The sequence below is a fragment of the Oreochromis aureus genome, linkage group 7, assembly GCF_013358895.1.
Source record: "Oreochromis aureus strain Israel breed Guangdong linkage group 7, ZZ_aureus, whole genome shotgun sequence".
Classification (NCBI taxonomy): domain Eukaryota; kingdom Metazoa; phylum Chordata; class Actinopteri; order Cichliformes; family Cichlidae; genus Oreochromis; species Oreochromis aureus.
This window is the reverse complement of record NC_052948.1, coordinates 26,449,082-26,467,813: the sequence shown is the minus strand read 5'-3', so window position 1 is coordinate 26,467,813 and position 18,732 is coordinate 26,449,082. Positions and strand designations below refer to the sequence as shown.

General features: G+C 39.6%; 1 protein-coding gene across 1 annotated transcript; it reads right to left on the bottom strand.

Moving 5' to 3' along the window:
- Positions 1–14,325: 14,325 nt before the first annotated feature.
- Positions 14,326–18,400, bottom strand: tmem170a (transmembrane protein 170A). Its single transcript, XM_031753517.2, has 3 exons — positions 18,120–18,400; positions 17,389–17,559; positions 14,326–15,686 (listed from the first exon to the last, which is right to left on the bottom strand). The coding sequence occupies exons 1-3, from the start codon at positions 18,232–18,234 to the stop codon at positions 15,556–15,558; spliced, it is 417 nt and encodes a 138-aa protein (XP_031609377.1). The 5' UTR covers positions 18,235–18,400; the 3' UTR covers positions 14,326–15,555.
- Between the last annotated feature and the right edge of the window lie 332 nt (positions 18,401–18,732).

The window sequence follows — 18,732 nt, the reverse complement described above, 5'->3', positions numbered from 1 at the left end:
ATGCATTTTTCCCTTTAAATGTACAGGCTGATCAGTGAATTGATAGTATATGTATGACCAACTGGTAATGTGTCTAAGTTTGTTCCATTTGTGAAAAATACAGCTAAATAAACAGTTAAAAAGATACTGAACGTCAAGTTGATCTCCAGTCCATTCATTGGAGTGTGAATGTTAGACAGAAAACACCTAAGTGCAGAAAAAAAGTGCTTGCATGAAATGGTGAATGAGGCATGTTGTATAAAGTGCTTTCACTTGTTTGTTTGTGGAGGGTAGAACAGCGCTATACAAGAACCAGTGCATTTACTATTTATTTGTAGACCCCATGCTTCTGTGCAGCCCTGCCAAAATGCCAAGAAAAGCATTTAGCTACAATTTTTAAACCCACCACCGACAGACACCTTCTGCATTTGTTTGCAGACTGCATTTAGGAATGACGGTGGCTGCTGACTTTGTTTTTTCTCTTTGCATTGCTCCGCATTTCTTTTTCTTTTCCTTTCTTTTCTTTTCTTTTTTTTTGGTATTTTGTGTCCATTTCTCATACAAAGAACTTTAGATGTAGTTGTCTCAATGCATCCTCAATAACCCAGGTAAGTAAATCCCAAAAGGTTGATTCTGTTCATCTGGACGCAGGATTTTCAGTAGGAGAAACGTTTCATCGTCATCCAAGGGACTTCTTCGGTCTCAGCTGGCTGCAGGTTTCCCCAACCTTATAAACAGTACCTTTGCACAATGACTGAAACTAGAACCATTGACAAACAATGGGCTGCGAGGTCAGTTTCTTGATCTTTATTATGCAATTTGTCATGACCATTGATCAACACCCACTGATCAATGACCATGAGTATCATTCACAGAGAGTTGGGGAATGGCTGTAAGATAGTGAAAGATGTACCCTTAGGCCCCCTCCTTGATTCAAAGATGGTCTTTCCCTTTTCACGTAAATGGCCTCCTTGACTCCGCGCTCAAACCAGCGTTCCTCCCTGTCCAGGATGTGTACATCCTCATCATTGAAAGAGTGTCCACTGGCCTGTGTTGTGATGTGTCATCTGCTTAACAAGAAGTTGTTTGGTTTCCCTGATGTATAAATCTCGGCAATACTCCTGGCACTTAACAGCGTACACTACATTAGTCCGTTTGTGTCGGAGGACCTGATCCTTGGGGTGGACCAATTTTTGGAGAGGCGTGTTTTGAGGTTTAAAAACCACAGAGATGCTGTGTTTAGAGAAAATGCGCCTCAACTGTTGTGATACTCCTGACACATAAGGGATCACTAGGGTTTTTTGCTTAGGCAGGCCCTGAGTAAATGTTGTTATCCCAGCTGGACGTTTGTCAAAGCTGAGAAGGCACCTAAAGAAAACTCCAGCCAAAACACGACAGAAGGACAACAGCTGCCTAAACGAAAACCTAAGGGGGCCTAAGGGTACATCTTTCACCATCTTACAATGTTATGATTACAGCCATTCCCCAACTCTCTGTGAACTCATGGCCATTGATCAATTGATCAGTGGTTGTTGATCAATGGTCATTTTAATTTGCATATTAATGATCAAGAAACTGACCTCACAGCCCATTGTTCATCAGTGATGCTAGTTTCAGTCATTATTCAATTTTGGGGGATTTAGATGATGTTCCAATAATTATTTTATGTTACCAGCGACTAAAAAAGTCTGGATGAGTTTCAGCAACAGGTTCCTTCAACCTCGCTGTCTGAGGGAACGTTACAGGAGGTCGTTCCTTCCCGCTGCTATCAGACTCTATAACTCATCCACTTGGGTCAGATCTACACATGTGGAACAGTATTAATCACACCTCAGTGCACACATGCTTGTCCTTTTATATTTATATGTATATTTATAACTATAGCTCTATGTTTATTGATTTATCTTTATTTATCTATCATAGCTCTGTTTCTACACTCATTTTATATGAGTGCTTGTTGTTTGTTGTATATTTGCTGCTATGACAACTCAATTTCCCTCTAGGACTAATAAAGTTTCTCTGATTCTGATAACAGAGCTGTCTGAATTTTTGCTTGAAAGCCAGTCCAGAAAAGTTTTCAGTATGCAGTTACCCATTTAAGGGAAACTGTGTGTGACGGGGTGTGGTCTGTAGCTCAGCTGCAGGGAAGGGGTGGTGTAGTGGATTCAGGGGGCAGCGCTAGGGGAAGTGGCCTGGTAGTCATCGTCTAATCACGCCTCTCCTATTTCAGTAGCATGCTGAGACCTAGAAGGAGGAAGAGGGGCTGAGAGTGGCCGGCTGCATGAGAGCAAACCCCACTAAAGCAACTGTGTGAGCTAGCCGGTGATGACAGCCTGAAAAAGCAAACTGAATAAATGACTGTGAAGCTGTAACCGCTGTGTCTGTGTCTGTACTGGGCAATATCATACTGAACTGTGTTAGGTCTTGATATCTTCTTAAACCAAGTTTTTTTTTCTTTTTCTTTGATTTGCAAACAAAAACTGAAAAAGAATCCGACTTAAGAAGACAACAAACAATACACAATAATCTTAAACTAGAGTACACATGGAATTAACCGGAAACTGAAACAAAGAAATAAAACTTTAGACGTTTAGCAAAGTGGCAAACAACAGTAAAAAGTGATCAAACTGAGAACTAACAGAATGTTAAATAGTAGCAAGAATTCAAAATACATAACACAAAATCCAAAAGAAGCTCGCACAACTTAGAACTCGGGTGAGTTCAACACCCAGGACCATGACAATGGACGGATGATCAAACGAAGCTTAGGCCCATGCTTTCATCTACTAAGACCTCATCTTCATGTGGACTTTGACATTCCACACTTCTTCCACTGCAGGACCAACAAACTTCACTCATGACAGCTGAGCAACATTATTATGATGGAAGAACACCAACATGAGATGGGCAGGCTGTCACTATGCTCCAACCTTGCTACTTAAAACAAACACAATGGCAACAACAACGACCCTTCTCGTTGTGGCGGGTTACCACATCATAGTCTATTCATCACATGTGCCAGTAAACACACTAAAATCAAACTTTTGCATTATAAGTACTTTTAAACTGATGCATAATGTGATCGGTCTGAACTTTTTTAACCAAGTTGTGTCACACTGCCAGTGTACTGCAAACTGGTAAATGTATGTGTTCTAGTAAAAAGTCACGAACTGTTTGTTTGGGGGGGAAAATCTGCTTCATTTGAAATAACCTAGGAAACAACCACAAGTAGTCCGGATGTCGCGGTTTTCCACTAGGACTTGAACGCAGCTTCCATTTGTGACTCAGTGACTGTAGAAAACGAATCTTTTATACAGTCACTGTAATGGATCTGTGCGAAGCTGTCCGCGTGAAGGGTCTCAAAACCCTAAGTGCTCACGTGCCGTTATCTCTGTGCGCGCGACTTCATGCTGTGTACGAGCGATTCGTGAACGATTTGTAAGCGAGAAAAAAGAATGTGACAAACACTGCACAGTGGGCAGCTCTCTGAAAGTGAAAACGGTCAGATTTGTGAAGTAAAGATTTGCGTGTGTGAATAATCATTCTTTTTTACTTATTCGGGTTTTTATATACACATTTGTAGGATGGTTTGATGTATGTGTGTTGACTGGACTGCGGAGTTGTGTGTACTCAAATCAATCACACTCAGTGGTGTCCACATTTGTAAATTCTTACGCCTGTGGATCATGTACACATCGTATTTTTTTCTTTTTAAAATCTTTTTGAGGGCCATTTTCTCCAAATAAACACAGCATGGAGCCGGTGTGTGCGCTCCATGCTGTCCTTGATACAAACGTCCTTATACAGGCACTGCTGCCTGGCCCGTTGTGCTCTCAGCTCTGCGCTCTGAGCCAAACCCGGGTTTTCCTCCTCTCAAGTTCACGAAGGTCTCATGTCGTATCATATGGAGTTAAATCAGGGCCATAACGGGGTAACAGAGAAATCAAAACTGGATGTTGTCGTTTTATTCATTTTGTCCGCTCTCCTTTACAGAGAGAGCAAAGCACTTGTGCCTTTCCTCCAGCACATTCCCTCCATCTACAAACACACACCTCTAACTTTACCTGGAGCGTGAATTTCGTTGTTGGCGAGGCTAAACTTTTTAAATCTGTGAACCGTGTTTCACCGTAATGTCTCCTGGACGGCTACACAAACAGCCTCGACACTGCGCGCGGTGACGTGAGGACACGACCCCGCGCTCATCGGCCACGGTTCAAACCCGGAGGCGAGACGGCCAATTAAATTTCGACTCTGCTTGGGGGCTCGCGCGCGCGCGCGCACGCTCTCTCCCTGTCGTACGGCTACTGCACATACTCCTCAGATAAGCTGCACCAGGCTGAGTGTCAGTTACAGAGTACAGGCTCTCTTCCAGGCTTTCTGGCAGCAGTGAAGCAACGCTATGCCTCTGCCCACCGTCTCCCGGCTATTCAGGAGCGCGCTGAGGACTCAGCTGGTCTCTGTGGCTAATGTGACGACCAAACCTGCTAAACACACCGTAACTGCAGGGGTGAGTTCATATTCGCTCCGTCAGCTTCACATGTCTGAAGCAGGTGTCTTGTCCCGGCTGGAGGTGCAGAGGTTCTTAATTAATAGCAACAGGCTCAACTTCATCGCCCGCTCCTTCGCTTTATTAAACCTTAATAGCAATTCTTCCGCATCACATACACACATATTAACCTGATATGATGGGCAGCCTGCCTGTGGGACTAACTTTCTCTTACAAATAAGCAATATTTTTTTGCTTATATACTGAATATTGTATATAAAATATCGAATAATTAAAAGTAGCAAATGTAGGATATCTTTCGTTTCCTCGCGCCATTGTTTCACGGTGACTTGCAAATCCAACTTATTTTTAAGACTTTGATAAGTGCGCCACTATCTCGCCATTATTCCGCCTAATTCCAACACGTAGACCTGTGACAGCTGCGAATATGTGGGCCAAGTGCGCAGCACACTACATTTGGAGACCGCGCGCCGTCGTTTATAAATGAAAGTAAAGCCGAAGAAGCGTTTTGGTATTTTTCCACAACATTTAGACATAAGTTTGATAAAGTAGTCTAGCAGCAGTAGCGGCAGAAATCCTCGCAGCCGCGCTGAACAGGTGACGAATAACCTTGATGTAGGAAAGGTCAGACAGAGAGGGACCGAAAAGCACACAATACATAAAGAAATAACTGCATTTAGGGAAGAACAGCCTATTTCATCTCACTGTGACGCTTTTAAAGTCGCAGCGACACAATAAGCATGAAGTTATTGACAATGAAATGTTTGGTTTCATTTCGTCTCCAGGATGGGCTTAATAATTAACTGAGACAATGGTTGCATAGTTAGACCCTGCCTGTGGATAAGGCCACGCGAGGGACAACTATTTTGATCACTCACAGCATGTAAAACAATAACGTTTTTACATATTTAAATATATTAGGTGTGTTTTTGCTCTTGTGGACAGATGAAACTGATACTTTTCTACAGCAAATATATTTCCTCTTTCTGAACAGTGGGTTAATACCACATTACAATTCATTTTTAGGGGGATTAGACAGTGATCATGTTTATGCTGCCGAGTGATATGAATTGAGCCAGGGTAAAAGGCTAAAGCTAAGTGTGAAATAATAAATACCTGAAATAGAAATAACAAATAGACTTTCCAAAAACCAAAAGACTCTTAGAAATCGAATAAAAATTAAATTTACAATTTATGTCTTTAGTTTTTGTCAAATTGGTCACATTTCTCAACATAACCAACACCAGGAGGCACTGGTAAATATAATTAGTGACTGGGATTTCTGTGTGATTTTGAGTCAAGTGTTTCTATTTTATTAAATCTAAGTAACCACTTAAACTAAGTCTACAGTTCTTTTTTAACACTTCCTTTTTTATATTTTTTTTTAAATCAATGAAGTAAAACGGAGGTGTAAACAAACCTTCAAAACCTAAAAATATAAAGTTGTAATAACTCTGTCGGTGTGGTTTTGTGTACCCCTCAGGAACAGGCAATCGCTATGACGGCCCTTTTTGTGGCCATCTTGGGTCCCTCTGGCTGGGTACTGGCTCACCTGGAGGACTACAAGAAGAAGGAGTAGAAGAAGAGGTGGAAGACCAAAAGCTCACATGAAGACCAGTCAGCACTCTCTTCCCTGTCCTTCACCAGCTGTTGAGATGACATGCTGATCTTCTCTTTCCCAATGGTTTTTGCACTGACTTGCGATAATATGTTCACATGTCCACATACAAACATTATTAATAAATGCATGTTCAGTCCACAGAAAATGGGTGAATCTGGTGTTTTTGCTACTGGCAGAAATGACATAAGGCACACGTTTTAATCAGAATAACCATTTGCTTGCAGAATGTCAGAAAATACTCCCAAGTCAAGGTTGCTTGTCCTGATTTGTTGATTTCTCTGACAGATAACCATATTCTGTTCACACGAATGACATGAAAATGAGAATGGTCAAACTTCTGCTATAGTCCAAGTTTAATGGCTCATTTTTGGGGATTTGAACTTGTGCAAATAAAAAACATGCTTAAAATTTGCCGGTATTTTGGAGACACTGGATTTCCATTTCTCCTACGTACCACTGATGGAAGGTGGGCCCAGAGGAACACAGGTGTTATAACGTGGTGTTCATCAGTTTTCATTTCCACTGCATTTAGAGTTTAATTTGATTTTAGCCCCAGTTTAGTTTTCAGAGTGCCTTTTTCTAAATTTTGTTTAGTTACTTGTTTGAAATGTTTCATTTGAGTGAAGTTTTTATTAGTTTCTCTTTTGCCTGAGGAGGGATTGAAGAAATTCAGAGCAATTGTTAAAATAAAACAGTCACATAGATCCAGTCTGTATAAACACAAATACCAATGTGATTTCAAGCCACATAATGGCCTTGCAGATGCAGCACTTGTGGAACAAATCTTAAAAAACAGTGACATTTCCAATGCAAACAATTATATTCACTGTTACATTTGTCATTATGTGCGTCCCAGCATACCAATTAAGCACTTTTTACCCTTTTTATTAAGTTTGTATATTTCAATGAAAGCCACCAAAATGTTCCAGTTGTGTGAATTACAGGATGCAGGTTTTACTTACTTCACGATATAAAACCTGCGCAACTGTGTAGTCACACTCAAAGTGAACACGTTTTTATCATTAAATGAGAAACCACACAAGGTTCAGCAAGGTTAGCAAGCGACCTACGACAAGCTTGTATAGGCTTCACCATAAGTCGTCATTCTGCAGTGTAGAGGAGACTGGGTGTACATTTTTTCTCTTTTTTATGCTGATTAACTCAAAAGAATTATATGAAATAGTTACACATATTTTTTTTTTTTTTTTTTTTACATGCACAATACCATCAAAGCATAAATAAAATTTAAAACAAAAAACAACAACACCAGCTTTCCCAACGTGTAGGTGGAGTGGACAGTGCTCATTCAGACGGCTGTGTTCTCCAAACACCAGCAGTACTACAGTGTGACCAGAAGGAGGCGCACTTAGTGTATGTTTGAATACCCCATATGTCTACAGCAGTAAAACTGTGTTATTGTTAAATGACATTAACAGTGTGCTGTTAATAGTGTCCTGAGTTGAATAACTGTATTACAAAGTGTCGAAAGTAATATTTCATCTCTTTACTGAAGTAAAAGGTAGAAGTCATTTTACAAAAGAATGTTCAATATTTAGACAATACAGGGAGTGCAGAATTATTAGGCAAGTTGTATTTTTGAGGAATAATTTTATTATTGAACAACAACCATGTTCTCAATGAACCCAAAAAACTCATTAATATCAAAGCTGAATGTTTTTGGAAGTAGTTTTTAGTTTGTTTTTAGTTTTAGCTATTTTAGGGGGATATCTGTGTGTGCAGGTGACTATTACTGTGCATAATTATTAGGCAACTTAACAAAAAACAAATATATACCCATTTCAATTATTTATTTTTACCAGTGAAACCAATATAACATCTCCACATTCACAAATGTACATTTCTGACATTCAAAAACAAAACAAAAACAAATCAGCGACCAATATAGCCACCTTTCTTTGCAAGGACACTCAAAATGGTAAATGGTAAATGGCCTGTATTTATATAGTGCTTTTGTAGTCACTAAGGACCCCAAAGCGCTTTACATATCCAGTCATTCACCCATTCACACACACACATTCACACACTGGTGATGGCAAGCTACGTTGTAGCCACAGCCACCCTGGGGTGCACTGACAGAGGCGAGGCTGCCGGACACTGGCGCCACCGGGCCCTCTGACCACCACCAGTAGGCAACGGGTGAAGTGTCTTGCCCAAGGACACAACGACCAAGACTGTCTGAGCCGGGGCTCGAACCGGCAACCTTCCGATTACAAGGCGACATCCATGGATTCTGTCAGTGTTTTGATCTGTTCACCATCAACATTGCGTGCAGCAGCAACCACAGCCTCCCAGACACTGTTCAGAGAGGTGTACTGTTTTCCCTCCTTGTAAATCTCACATTTGATGATGGACCACAGGTTCTCAATGGGGTTCAGATCAGGTGAACATGGAGGCCATGTCATTAGTTTTTCTTCTTTTATACCCTTTCTTGCCAGCCACGCTGTGGAGTACTTGGACGCGTGTGATGGAGCATTATCCTGCATGAAAATCATGTGTTTCTTGAAGGATGCAGACTTCTTCCTGTACCACTGCTTGAAGAAGGTGTCTTCCAGAAACTGGCAGTAGGACTGGGAGTTGAGCTTGACTCCATCCTCAACCTGAAAAGGCCCCACAAGCTCATCTTTGATGATACCAGCCCAAACCAGTACTCACCTCCACCTTGCTGGCGTCTGAGTCGGACTGGAGCTCTCTGCCCTTTACCAATCCAGCCACGGGCCCATCCATCTGGCCCATCAAGACTCACTCTCATTTCATCAGTCCATAAAACCTTAGAAAAATCAGTCTTGAGATATTTCTTGGCCCAGTCTTGACGTTTCAGCTTGTGTCTCTTGTTCAGTGGTGGTCGTCTTTCAGCCTTTCTTACCTTGGCCATGTCTCTGTGTATTGCACACCTTGTGCTTTTGGGCACTCCAGTGATGTTGCAGCTCTGAAATATGGCCAAACTGGTGGCAAGTGGCATCTTGGCAGCTGCACGCTTGACTTTTCTCAGTTCATGGGCAGTTATTTTGCGCCTTGGTTTTTCCACACGCTTCTTGCGACCCTGTTGACTATTTTGAATGAAACGCTTGATTGTTCGATGATCACGCTTCAGAAGCTTTGCAATTTTAAGACCCCTGCATCCCTCTGCAAGATATCTCACTATTTTTGACTTTTCTGAGCCTGTCAAGTCCTTCTTTTGACCCATTTTGCCAAAGGAAAGGAAGTTGCCTAATAATTATGCACACCTGATATAGGGTGTTGATATCATTAGACCACACCCCTTCTCATTACAGAGATGCACATCACCTAATATGCTTAATTGGTAGTAGGCTTTCGAGCCTATACAGCTTGGAGTAAGACAACATGCATGAAGAGGATGATGTGGACAAAATACTCATTTGCCTAATAATTCTGCACTCCCTGTATTTATGAAGGAGCTTGGAAAGAAAAGCGTCTGGACTTCTTTCCAAGCTCCTTAAACTACGATGAGCTGGATGACTGAGAACCTTCACAGACAATATTTATGAACTTATTACTACGTATTAAAATTATCTTAAGGCAATTTAACTCTTTGTGAAGAGATGGTAAAAATATACCTTTCAGTTATAAATTCTCTCTGTTCAACACATCATTGCCTCCGTCTGTTAGGTTCAAAGTCAGCTTTGAGTAGCTTTTTTAAATAAACTATGCCTCCAACAACCCAGTGGATACTTGATCAAACTGGAATCTGGGTCTTTTGGATACTGGGTTAATGGCTGTGGATCTTTATCATGTTCATGCAGTTTGAATAGTTTTTGAACTGGGAGAGGTCCAGTGTCCTGCTGTGGAGCGTGGGGAGGGTAAATCATAAACATAGAGTGCATCCAGAAAGTATTCACGGATCTTCACCTGCTCCACATTTTGTCATGTTACAATCTTATTCCAAAATGGATTCTAATCATTTTTTTTACCTTAAAAATTGTACACACAGCAACGACAAAGTGAAAAAGGTTTGCTTGAAATTGTTGCAAATGTATTACTAAAAAATTACACTCACACTTACAAATATTATATATGCAAATAATAATAGGCAGTATTTTTGGGCAGTTTCTCCCATTCTTCTTCGCAGAACCTCTCAAGCTCTATCACGTTGGATGGGGAGCATCGGTGCATGGCCATTTTCAGGTCGATTGGATTCAAGTCTGAGCTCTGGCTGAGGCACTTAGCCTAGTGTCCTTTAGGCTGAGGCACTAAAGGATATTCACAGAGTGGTCCCAAAGCCACTCTTTGTTATCATGGCTGTGCTAAGGGTTGTTGTTCTGTTGGAAGCCAGATCTTCACCACAATCTGAGGTCCAGAGTGCTCTGGAGCAGGTTATCATTAAGGATATCTCTGTACATGGCTACATTCATCTTTCCCTTGACCCTGACTGGTCTCCCAGTTCGATTTTGCAAGGACTAGAAATATTTGTGTGCATTTCCATTTTGGTTTTTGGTAGAGTCATTTACTAATTGTGTGTGTAGAATTTTGAGGTGAAAACTTAATTTAATCCATTTTTGAATAAGCATGACATGTAACATGACAAAATGTGGAACAAGTGAAGCTCTATGAGTACAAACTCTGGATGTGCTATAAATGACCTAAGATTTTCAAGCAAAACATTGCATTGGAACAAGAAGATCTATTGGATTCACCTACAGGGCGAGAGGCAGGGTACACCCTGGACAGGTCGCCCGTCTGTTGCAGGGCTAACACATAGTGGGGTTAGGTGAATTGGTAACTCTAAATTGCCCATAGGTGTGAATGGTTGTCTGTCTCTAACTGCATGCCTTTGGACTGAACCTTCTGACAAAATTTTAAAAACAATAAATTAAATATTAACTTGCATATATGAGTGTGAATTTGCATCATGTTTGCTACATCAGGCAATTTATTCCTTAAAGATGTAGAATGCAATTTATTTTGTTTTGGGTGGGGGTCAGACTTTTACACCATAGAAGTCACAAAAGCGATACACTTGGCTTTAAAGAGTCATGGAGACCTTGCCAGGATTGGGTTGAACCCCCTTTTTGCCTTTAGAACTGCCTTAATTCTTCATGGTACAGATCAAACATCGAATCTATGCCATGGAAACATTCCTCAGAGATTTTGGTCCATATTGACACAAACTGATAGTGTCCTGCAGTTGTTGCAGTTTTGTCAGCTACACATCCATGACCTGAATCTGTCGCTCCATTGCATACAAAGGTGCTCTATTAAATTGAGATCTGGTGATTGTGGAGACCATTTAACACAATGAACTCATTGTCATGTTCAAGAAACCAGTTTGAGATAATCTGCGCTTTATAACATGGTGTATTATTATGCTGGAAGCCGTCATCAAAAGACGGATAAACTGTTGCCAAAAAGGGAACAATGCAGCAACAATGCTTAGTAGGTTGTGCCCCAACCTACAAAGGACAAAAAAACCAAAAAAAAACCCCCATTAAGAAACACTAACATTTTAGTTGAAACATCTTATATCATGAAACGATTAACCACTGGTTCCTTATTTCCTCTAATTAATGTAAGCTTTAAACCCTTTAAATCAGAACATACAGCCCATGAATGTGTGAAATATCTTGCTCTGTTCCGACTTGACATCTCTAATTGTATCCCGTCATCGAGTTTACCTGGTGTTTCTGGCATTCTGACTGTGCAAACAGCAACAAGCTGTTTGCACACCACACCTCCTTATTGTAAAAAAAACCTCCCAGCAATCAAGTGGTTAAAGTGTTTGACTAACCTGCATTTAGGCCTGTATGGAAGCCTGTTTCTGGCAGGAAAAAAACAAAACACTAAAATGTGAGGAATAATTACAAATAAATAACTAAAATATCTAAAATCACATCCAAGTGGAAACTATTAAATGCAAAAATATTCAAGGGAAAACAAATGCATACAATTATGAAAAAGAGAGTACACCCTCTTTTAATTCTAAGAAATAAATAATTAGCAGGTACATACCAGGCCTTAAAATTAGGTAAATACAGCCACTGATTAACTAGCAAAATATGACATATTACACAGCGTCACTATTATTTTTTTTTCCACATTGTGGAACCATTGTATGAAAAGCTAAGTAGACCCCATGGTCCCATAGCTTGTAGAACCACATCCAGCAGCAATGACTGAAAGTAATTTTGTTTCTGAATATTAGCCTCTTACATCATTGTGGAGAAATTTGGACTACCCTCCTTTACAATGTTGCTTCACTTTATTGAGGTTTTCAGGTGTTCATTTATATACACCACTCTCTTAAGAGTCCCACATTATTTCAACTGAGTTGACGTCTGTACCTTGATTCTTTTGTTTTTTGCCATTCTGATGCAGATTTGCAGCCATACTTTTTACCATTGTCATTTTTCATGACCAAGTTTCAACTAAGCATGATGGTTGAGCGGAAGGCCTATGATGATTTCAGATGGAATGCCCCTGCTGGACATCAGTTCAATTTTATTTATATAGCTCCTCAAGGCACATTCTATTGTAAATGAAATATCCTACAAAAATTCAAAGAAAACACAGAACACCCCAACAATCATAAGACCCTCTTTGAGCAGGTGGTGATAAAGGGGAGGTCAAATTCCCTTTTAACAGGAAGAAAAATCTGGTAGAAACATGCTCACAACCAGTTGGGGTGAGGACATGCTGTAAAAGACAGCCAGAGATTAATAATAACTAAGGATTAAATGCAGATTGGTGCATAAACAAAATAATAAGGTGAGTGAAGAAGAAACAAACAAACAAACAAAAATGCATCATGGGAAGCCCCCAGCAGCCTAGGAATATTGGAACATAACTAAGGGAGGATTCAGATTCACCCGATACAGCCCCAACTATATGCTTTTTTAAAAAGGAAAGTTTTAAGCTTAATTTCAAAAGTAGAGAGGGCTCCAAAACTGGGAGCTGGTTTCACAGAAAAGAAGCCCAAACCCTATGAAACAGGATGTTTCCAACTTTAGAGATGGATGCTCATATTGAAAGAAAGCTGTCCTATATATTTGTTTAATGTGCACATTTAAGGATCTATCCTAGTCAAAAACGACTCACAGATTCCAGTGTTACTGGAAGACAAGGTAATGCCATCCAGAGTAAGTATACATGTATAATGTAAACAGAATTGGTCCTAGCATGGAACCCTGTGGAACTCCATAATTAACCTGTGTGAGAAGACGACTCTCCATTTACATGGTCAAATGGGAGTACATTAGACAGATGATTCAAACCACCACAGTACAGTACCTACATCATGCTCTAAATGTTGTAATAAAAATAAAATATATTATGGTCAACAGTATTAAACGCTGCACTGAGGTCTTGCAGGACAAGCAGAAATTATTTAATATGTAACAGGAGATTTTAGCTGACATCTTTACTGTACAGCAAGTAACTCTCCAAAAAAAAAGCCAGACTTACCAAACAGTCAGTTATTAAAAATAGTAAAATCCGTTATAAGACTGGAGTTATGCCCAGTAATACATTTATTGCACTGCTTTACCTTTACAAGCTAAAAACCTTGAACATGTGGGTATAAACATTATGACTCGAGTCAGACAGGAGTCACCCTTGGTTTTTGTAACTGGGATGTGATAAGCAAGAGGTTGATGTGACTGAGAACCTGAAGGAATTCATGCATTTTCTCAGAGTGGACAGAACCAGACTTCTTGGAACCAGTGGAAAAGGCTCCTGCTAACAATTTAAGGAGAGCATCTTTAAGGCACTTTCATGGCTTGGCTTCATCATAACATCATATACAGTCAACAGCAAGGCGTGGATATGCTAAATGTCAATAATAGTTAAACGTTGTGTCGACTCTAGCCAAAACTATAGATAAACAAACTAAATTAAGTGTTTGCAAACGTCCATTCTCATCCTTTGGAAACAGCTTAGACATCTAGTGGTTTTCTTGACCTTTTCCTGCCTGCTTGACGAGACCTTTTTTTTGTACAGGGTTGTTTGTCAGTCTTCAACTTCTTTTTTGCTTTATGCAATTAATGTTATATTAGGACCAATTAGATCAACCTGTAGAGTCCACAGCTCATTTACTGGTCTGAGCCCCTAGAGCCCTATACAGCGTACAGAGGTTGAAGAAGCTTCTGACCATATCATACCTCATTCCTGTTAAAACAAATGCATTTCTTCTATCTTAATTACTTGTGATGTAGTTACTTATATAGACACAGCAAAGATAATGACATGCGTTTTACTTGTAGAGTTTACTGTAAATGCACCTCTCAGATACCAAAATCAACCAAAAAGCTGTCACAATGTGGAAACTTATACATGCACATTTAGTGCAGAAAATTATTTATATTTGATCATAAAGACTGAAAACGTACAAAGACCTGGAAACAATTTTGAATATATACAAATCAGTTCATTGTTACAAAATAATCCTGAAAAACACACTATCATTCAAAGAGCTAAAATATTAAAAACTTATATCACTTTTCTGTTGATTTAGCAATCTGATCATGTTTGCCCCCCCTTCATCAAGCCTAAAGACAGAACAATCAAGAAGGTGAACAGAGAAGCTCTGAAGACACAGGCTGCATTTTCAGGGCTATGAACTAAACAATCAGCTTTATAATAGCATCTCCACTGTATCCCTGTGTGAAAGACATAAGCTGAGAGGAATAGAGGGAGACATATAGGTGCTTCTAAACAACCTGGAATTATTATTATTAACACACAGGCAGTCAAAATGTCAACCAAAAACACCAGAAAGAACCCAAGGAGCAGCAGGACAAAGAATTAAGGAAATATAGCCCTGAAGATAAACACCACTTTGGAAGGTAGAAAATAGAAATTAAGGCCTCAAGAGAAAAAGCATTAACCTTGCATATAACCATTATCTCCCTATTTTAACAGTACAACAGCCCATCTGCTGTTCTATCTCTATGCAATCACTCTGGCAGAGAAATGTGCATGCATGCGCACATGTATGCACGCACGCTCTCCCTCTCACTCACACAAACACACACACACTCTCACACAGCCCCTGAGAGAGGTTAGTGTCATCCTGCTGCTGAACTGTAAGCTCTGCTAACTGAAGAGAACAGCATATTGCTGCTTTCACATTACGTTTGAATAAGTGTAGACTCCTAAACTGAGGATTTCAGCTCGACACCTGACTTTAGAAAAAACCTGGGACACAATGCTAAGTAACTTTCATTGGATGTAGTATGGGGAGGCCTGGATGTGAATGTAGCAACATGCTGTCCTACAGTCAATATCATACAGATGATTAAACACAGAGCATTTCAGTGCTGTATAGCATACACTCCATCAATTTACACACTGCCTTTCTCTTGATAGTTGAGAAAAAAAAAATCCACCCTGGGGCATCATAGAAAATGACATCACAACCCAGACTGGACTGTTCATGCCAGTATTCACCAGAAAGTCCACATCAAACTCAGCACTGCTAAAGGGTGGCAAGTATCCTGAGGAAGGAGATGAGGAGGACACAAAACGACTGTCCGACACCAAACACCAGCGCCTCCAAAGATATCATCGTCTTCCCTGCTGCCTTGTACACACCTGCTATAGCTGCACCTAAAAAAAAGAAAAGAAGGAAAGAAAACTATTAAACGTGTGTGTCTTCCAGTTTGGCCTCTGACTTACTGATAAGCAGAGCTCTGCTGACAAACCACCTTTTGGCCTCCTGACCTCCTGATATAAGCAACAATTAATCGGAACCTCAGACTTGGGGGTCTGAATGTAAGGCTTGACTACTGCAAAAATCATAATAACCATTAGTTTGGTCAATGTATTTACTACATATCATTATTATTACTCATTATCTAAATTTTCAAGCATTTCTGCTGTCAGGTGAGCAGACCAGAGAGGTGAAGGTACGGATGACAACACGTTATGTTACTGTCAGATCTGAGGGAAAGTGGGGCATGGATGATTCAGCCTACCATCATCAGGGAAAACGTAGAATGTAGACTGTGTCACTTCTTAAAGAAAATCTAATTATTAGATTTTTACTGAATTACTACTACTACTACTACTACTACTACTACTACTACTACTACTACTACTACTACTAATAATAATAATAATAATTATAAAAGAATATCCTTAGTTCTCTTAATCTTTTCAAGCTGTCCCCATTTGTGCAAATATGATTCAAATTTCAAATAAACTAAAAACTAAAGTGGGTGTGTAACAAACCCAATTAAAATAAATGGAAATTTGAAAAGAAACAATGCCTGAACTAATACTGTAATAATATTGTAATTGTAATAATAATAAACTTTTTTTTAGAATATGCATTTACTTTTTGTTTAAATTTGTTATCACAATTTGTACAATCAGGATTTTGTACGTTTGCTTATTGAGACTCAGGATTTTGTCGTGAATCACCTGCCTTCAAAATTAAATGGATAAACATTGCAGTTGTACTGTAATATCCATTTTGAACTTCAGAATAACATATGGCTATCAACACCTCTGATGTCATTAAAATAAAACACTACAAGTAGCACTGAAAATAATGAAGACTTAACAACAACTAAACATGAACAAAGACTACAGTGAAACAAGCAAATGCATTCTGGAAACTAACTCAAGCTTAAGTGACTTAGGAAAAATTAAATAAAAGTTCAGAAGAAAATACAGAACTTATCATCTAATTATTATGCATCTTAAAAACTGCAAAATTTCCTGATGCTTTGGTCCAACTTAAGATTCAGAGTATTTCATTAACAACCACTGTGGCGTGCTCACAACCAAATTCAGCTACAGAGATACTAATTTACACATCGAGTCCTATTTGTAAACACTTGAGATTGAGACTAGTAGACGCCACACACTGTGGAAGCTTAAATGAACTGGCTGCATACTGAACAGGTTTCCAGCAGCACTGCTCAGTGATGGTTCAATTCATTCAGTTCTTTTACATTGGGGAAAACACAAAGGCATCTGCCTAGCATGCAATACATCCCTTGTTTGAGATCAGGGAGTACATGGACACAAGTCAGGAGTACATGGACACGAGTTCATGTACTCCTGTGTGGACTAATCTGCTTTGGTGATACTTGGGAAATGAGGAAGCATCTGAAAATACCTTCTATTTTATAATATGCAGGTATGCAAATCTTTTTAATAAATGCTGAAATAAATGTAATCACAAATAGTTATATCATTCATTTTAAAAAATTCAAAAATACATACATTTAAAAAAAAAAACAAAAAACAACAACAACAACAACAACAACAACAACAAAGCACGTGTAGGTAGAAGGCTTACTAGTTAGGACTCCCCCAAACACTGGTCCCACGATGCCCATAAGGAGGATCGCAATGGGCATGAACCGGGCAAATTTGTGCTGGCGCAGTGAGGCTAGGGACAGTAAAGCTGCAGGCAGGTGGAAGACAAGAGAGGAGACCGCTGCCCACAGAAACACGCCATACCACATCTCTGGGAAAACACAATTATACAGTTATGCATCTCTTCATGCCAATCAGTGAACAAATTACATAACCACGAATGTATTTATTTTATTTATTTTTAGAACTGTAGATCTTCATTGTTTAACAACTAGTAACACACCAACGCAAAAATTATTGCTGTATTCAGTGTCACAGAAAAATAACTCTGGCAGAACACCAGCGCACATTTCATTTGTCAAATCTACATAGAGACTGAACACACTACTGAATGGCCATACCCTAAGAGCCATGACCAGTGGAATGTAACAGTATCATTTACACAGGTCTTCAACATTAGAGACCCTCAAATTACAAAACAATATGCAGACTTCCGACTACCCAACAATGGCTTAGACAAAGTAGAAGTTAGCTAGCTTCACCAACTACTCCAACAACACTGCGTATAAACTAGCCTCTAGCTAATGACCCATAGGGACAGGTTCTGTTCGTTGTACATTTTAAATGGCTTCTTTTTAAGTCAAATACTTTAGCATAGGTAGACAGCAAAGACATAAAGACTAGCTGAAAAGCTACCAAACATTAGCCCACCTGAGAAGTCGCTGAGAGATGTGTCATTGCCTCGGTTTGTACTATTTTTTCTCGGCACCAAATTCAAACCGAGTATTTGCTGGACAAAGCCTACTTCGTTGTACCTATCCTGCATGTCTCATAACAAAATCGACACTGCATACAGCAAAGATGGCCTACAGACGCGAGAAATCATTAAAGTTGGTTGGTGAACCTGACGCACCACTAACTAGCGTCAGGTTAGCTAGCAAGAGCTAACCAAGCTGTTGTTTTGACGTAGAAGGGAGGATTTTACCCAGAGTGCAGTCTGTCAGGCAACACGCTCCTAAGAGTGCAAAGGTAGAGCAATTATACAAGTAATAATTAAACTAATAATAACCATTTAATGTTCGATCAATATTCGTCTTTATGGATTGGGGGGTGTCGTTATAGCAACTTTTATTCGGACATAGATTCTGTAATGATAGAAAGGCACATTAAGGCCACAATAATGAATCAATGTATAAATGTATGTATGTATGTATAAAATATTGGGAAAAACGTGAAAATGTGGAGACTGTAGTTGTGTCAAAACAAACCGTTGGTGAGTTAGTGAAATCTTACTCCAGAATTGGTTTGAGTAACAAGTGTAACA

Bases quoted from the DNA above. Each gene is read 5' to 3' on its own strand.
- tmem170a (XM_031753517.2), bottom strand. From the start codon at position 18,234: ATGCAGGATAGGTACAACGAAGTAGGCTTTGTCCAGCAAATACTCGGT. The intron at 17,560-18,119 runs GTGGGCTAATGT...GTGTTTTCCCAG, and splicing joins ATCTCTCAGCGACTTCTCAG to AGATGTGGTATGGCGTGTTT. The intron at 15,687-17,388 runs GTAAGCCTTCTA...TCTTTTTTTTAG, and splicing joins GTTTGGGGGAGTCCTAACTA to GTGCAGCTATAGCAGGTGTG.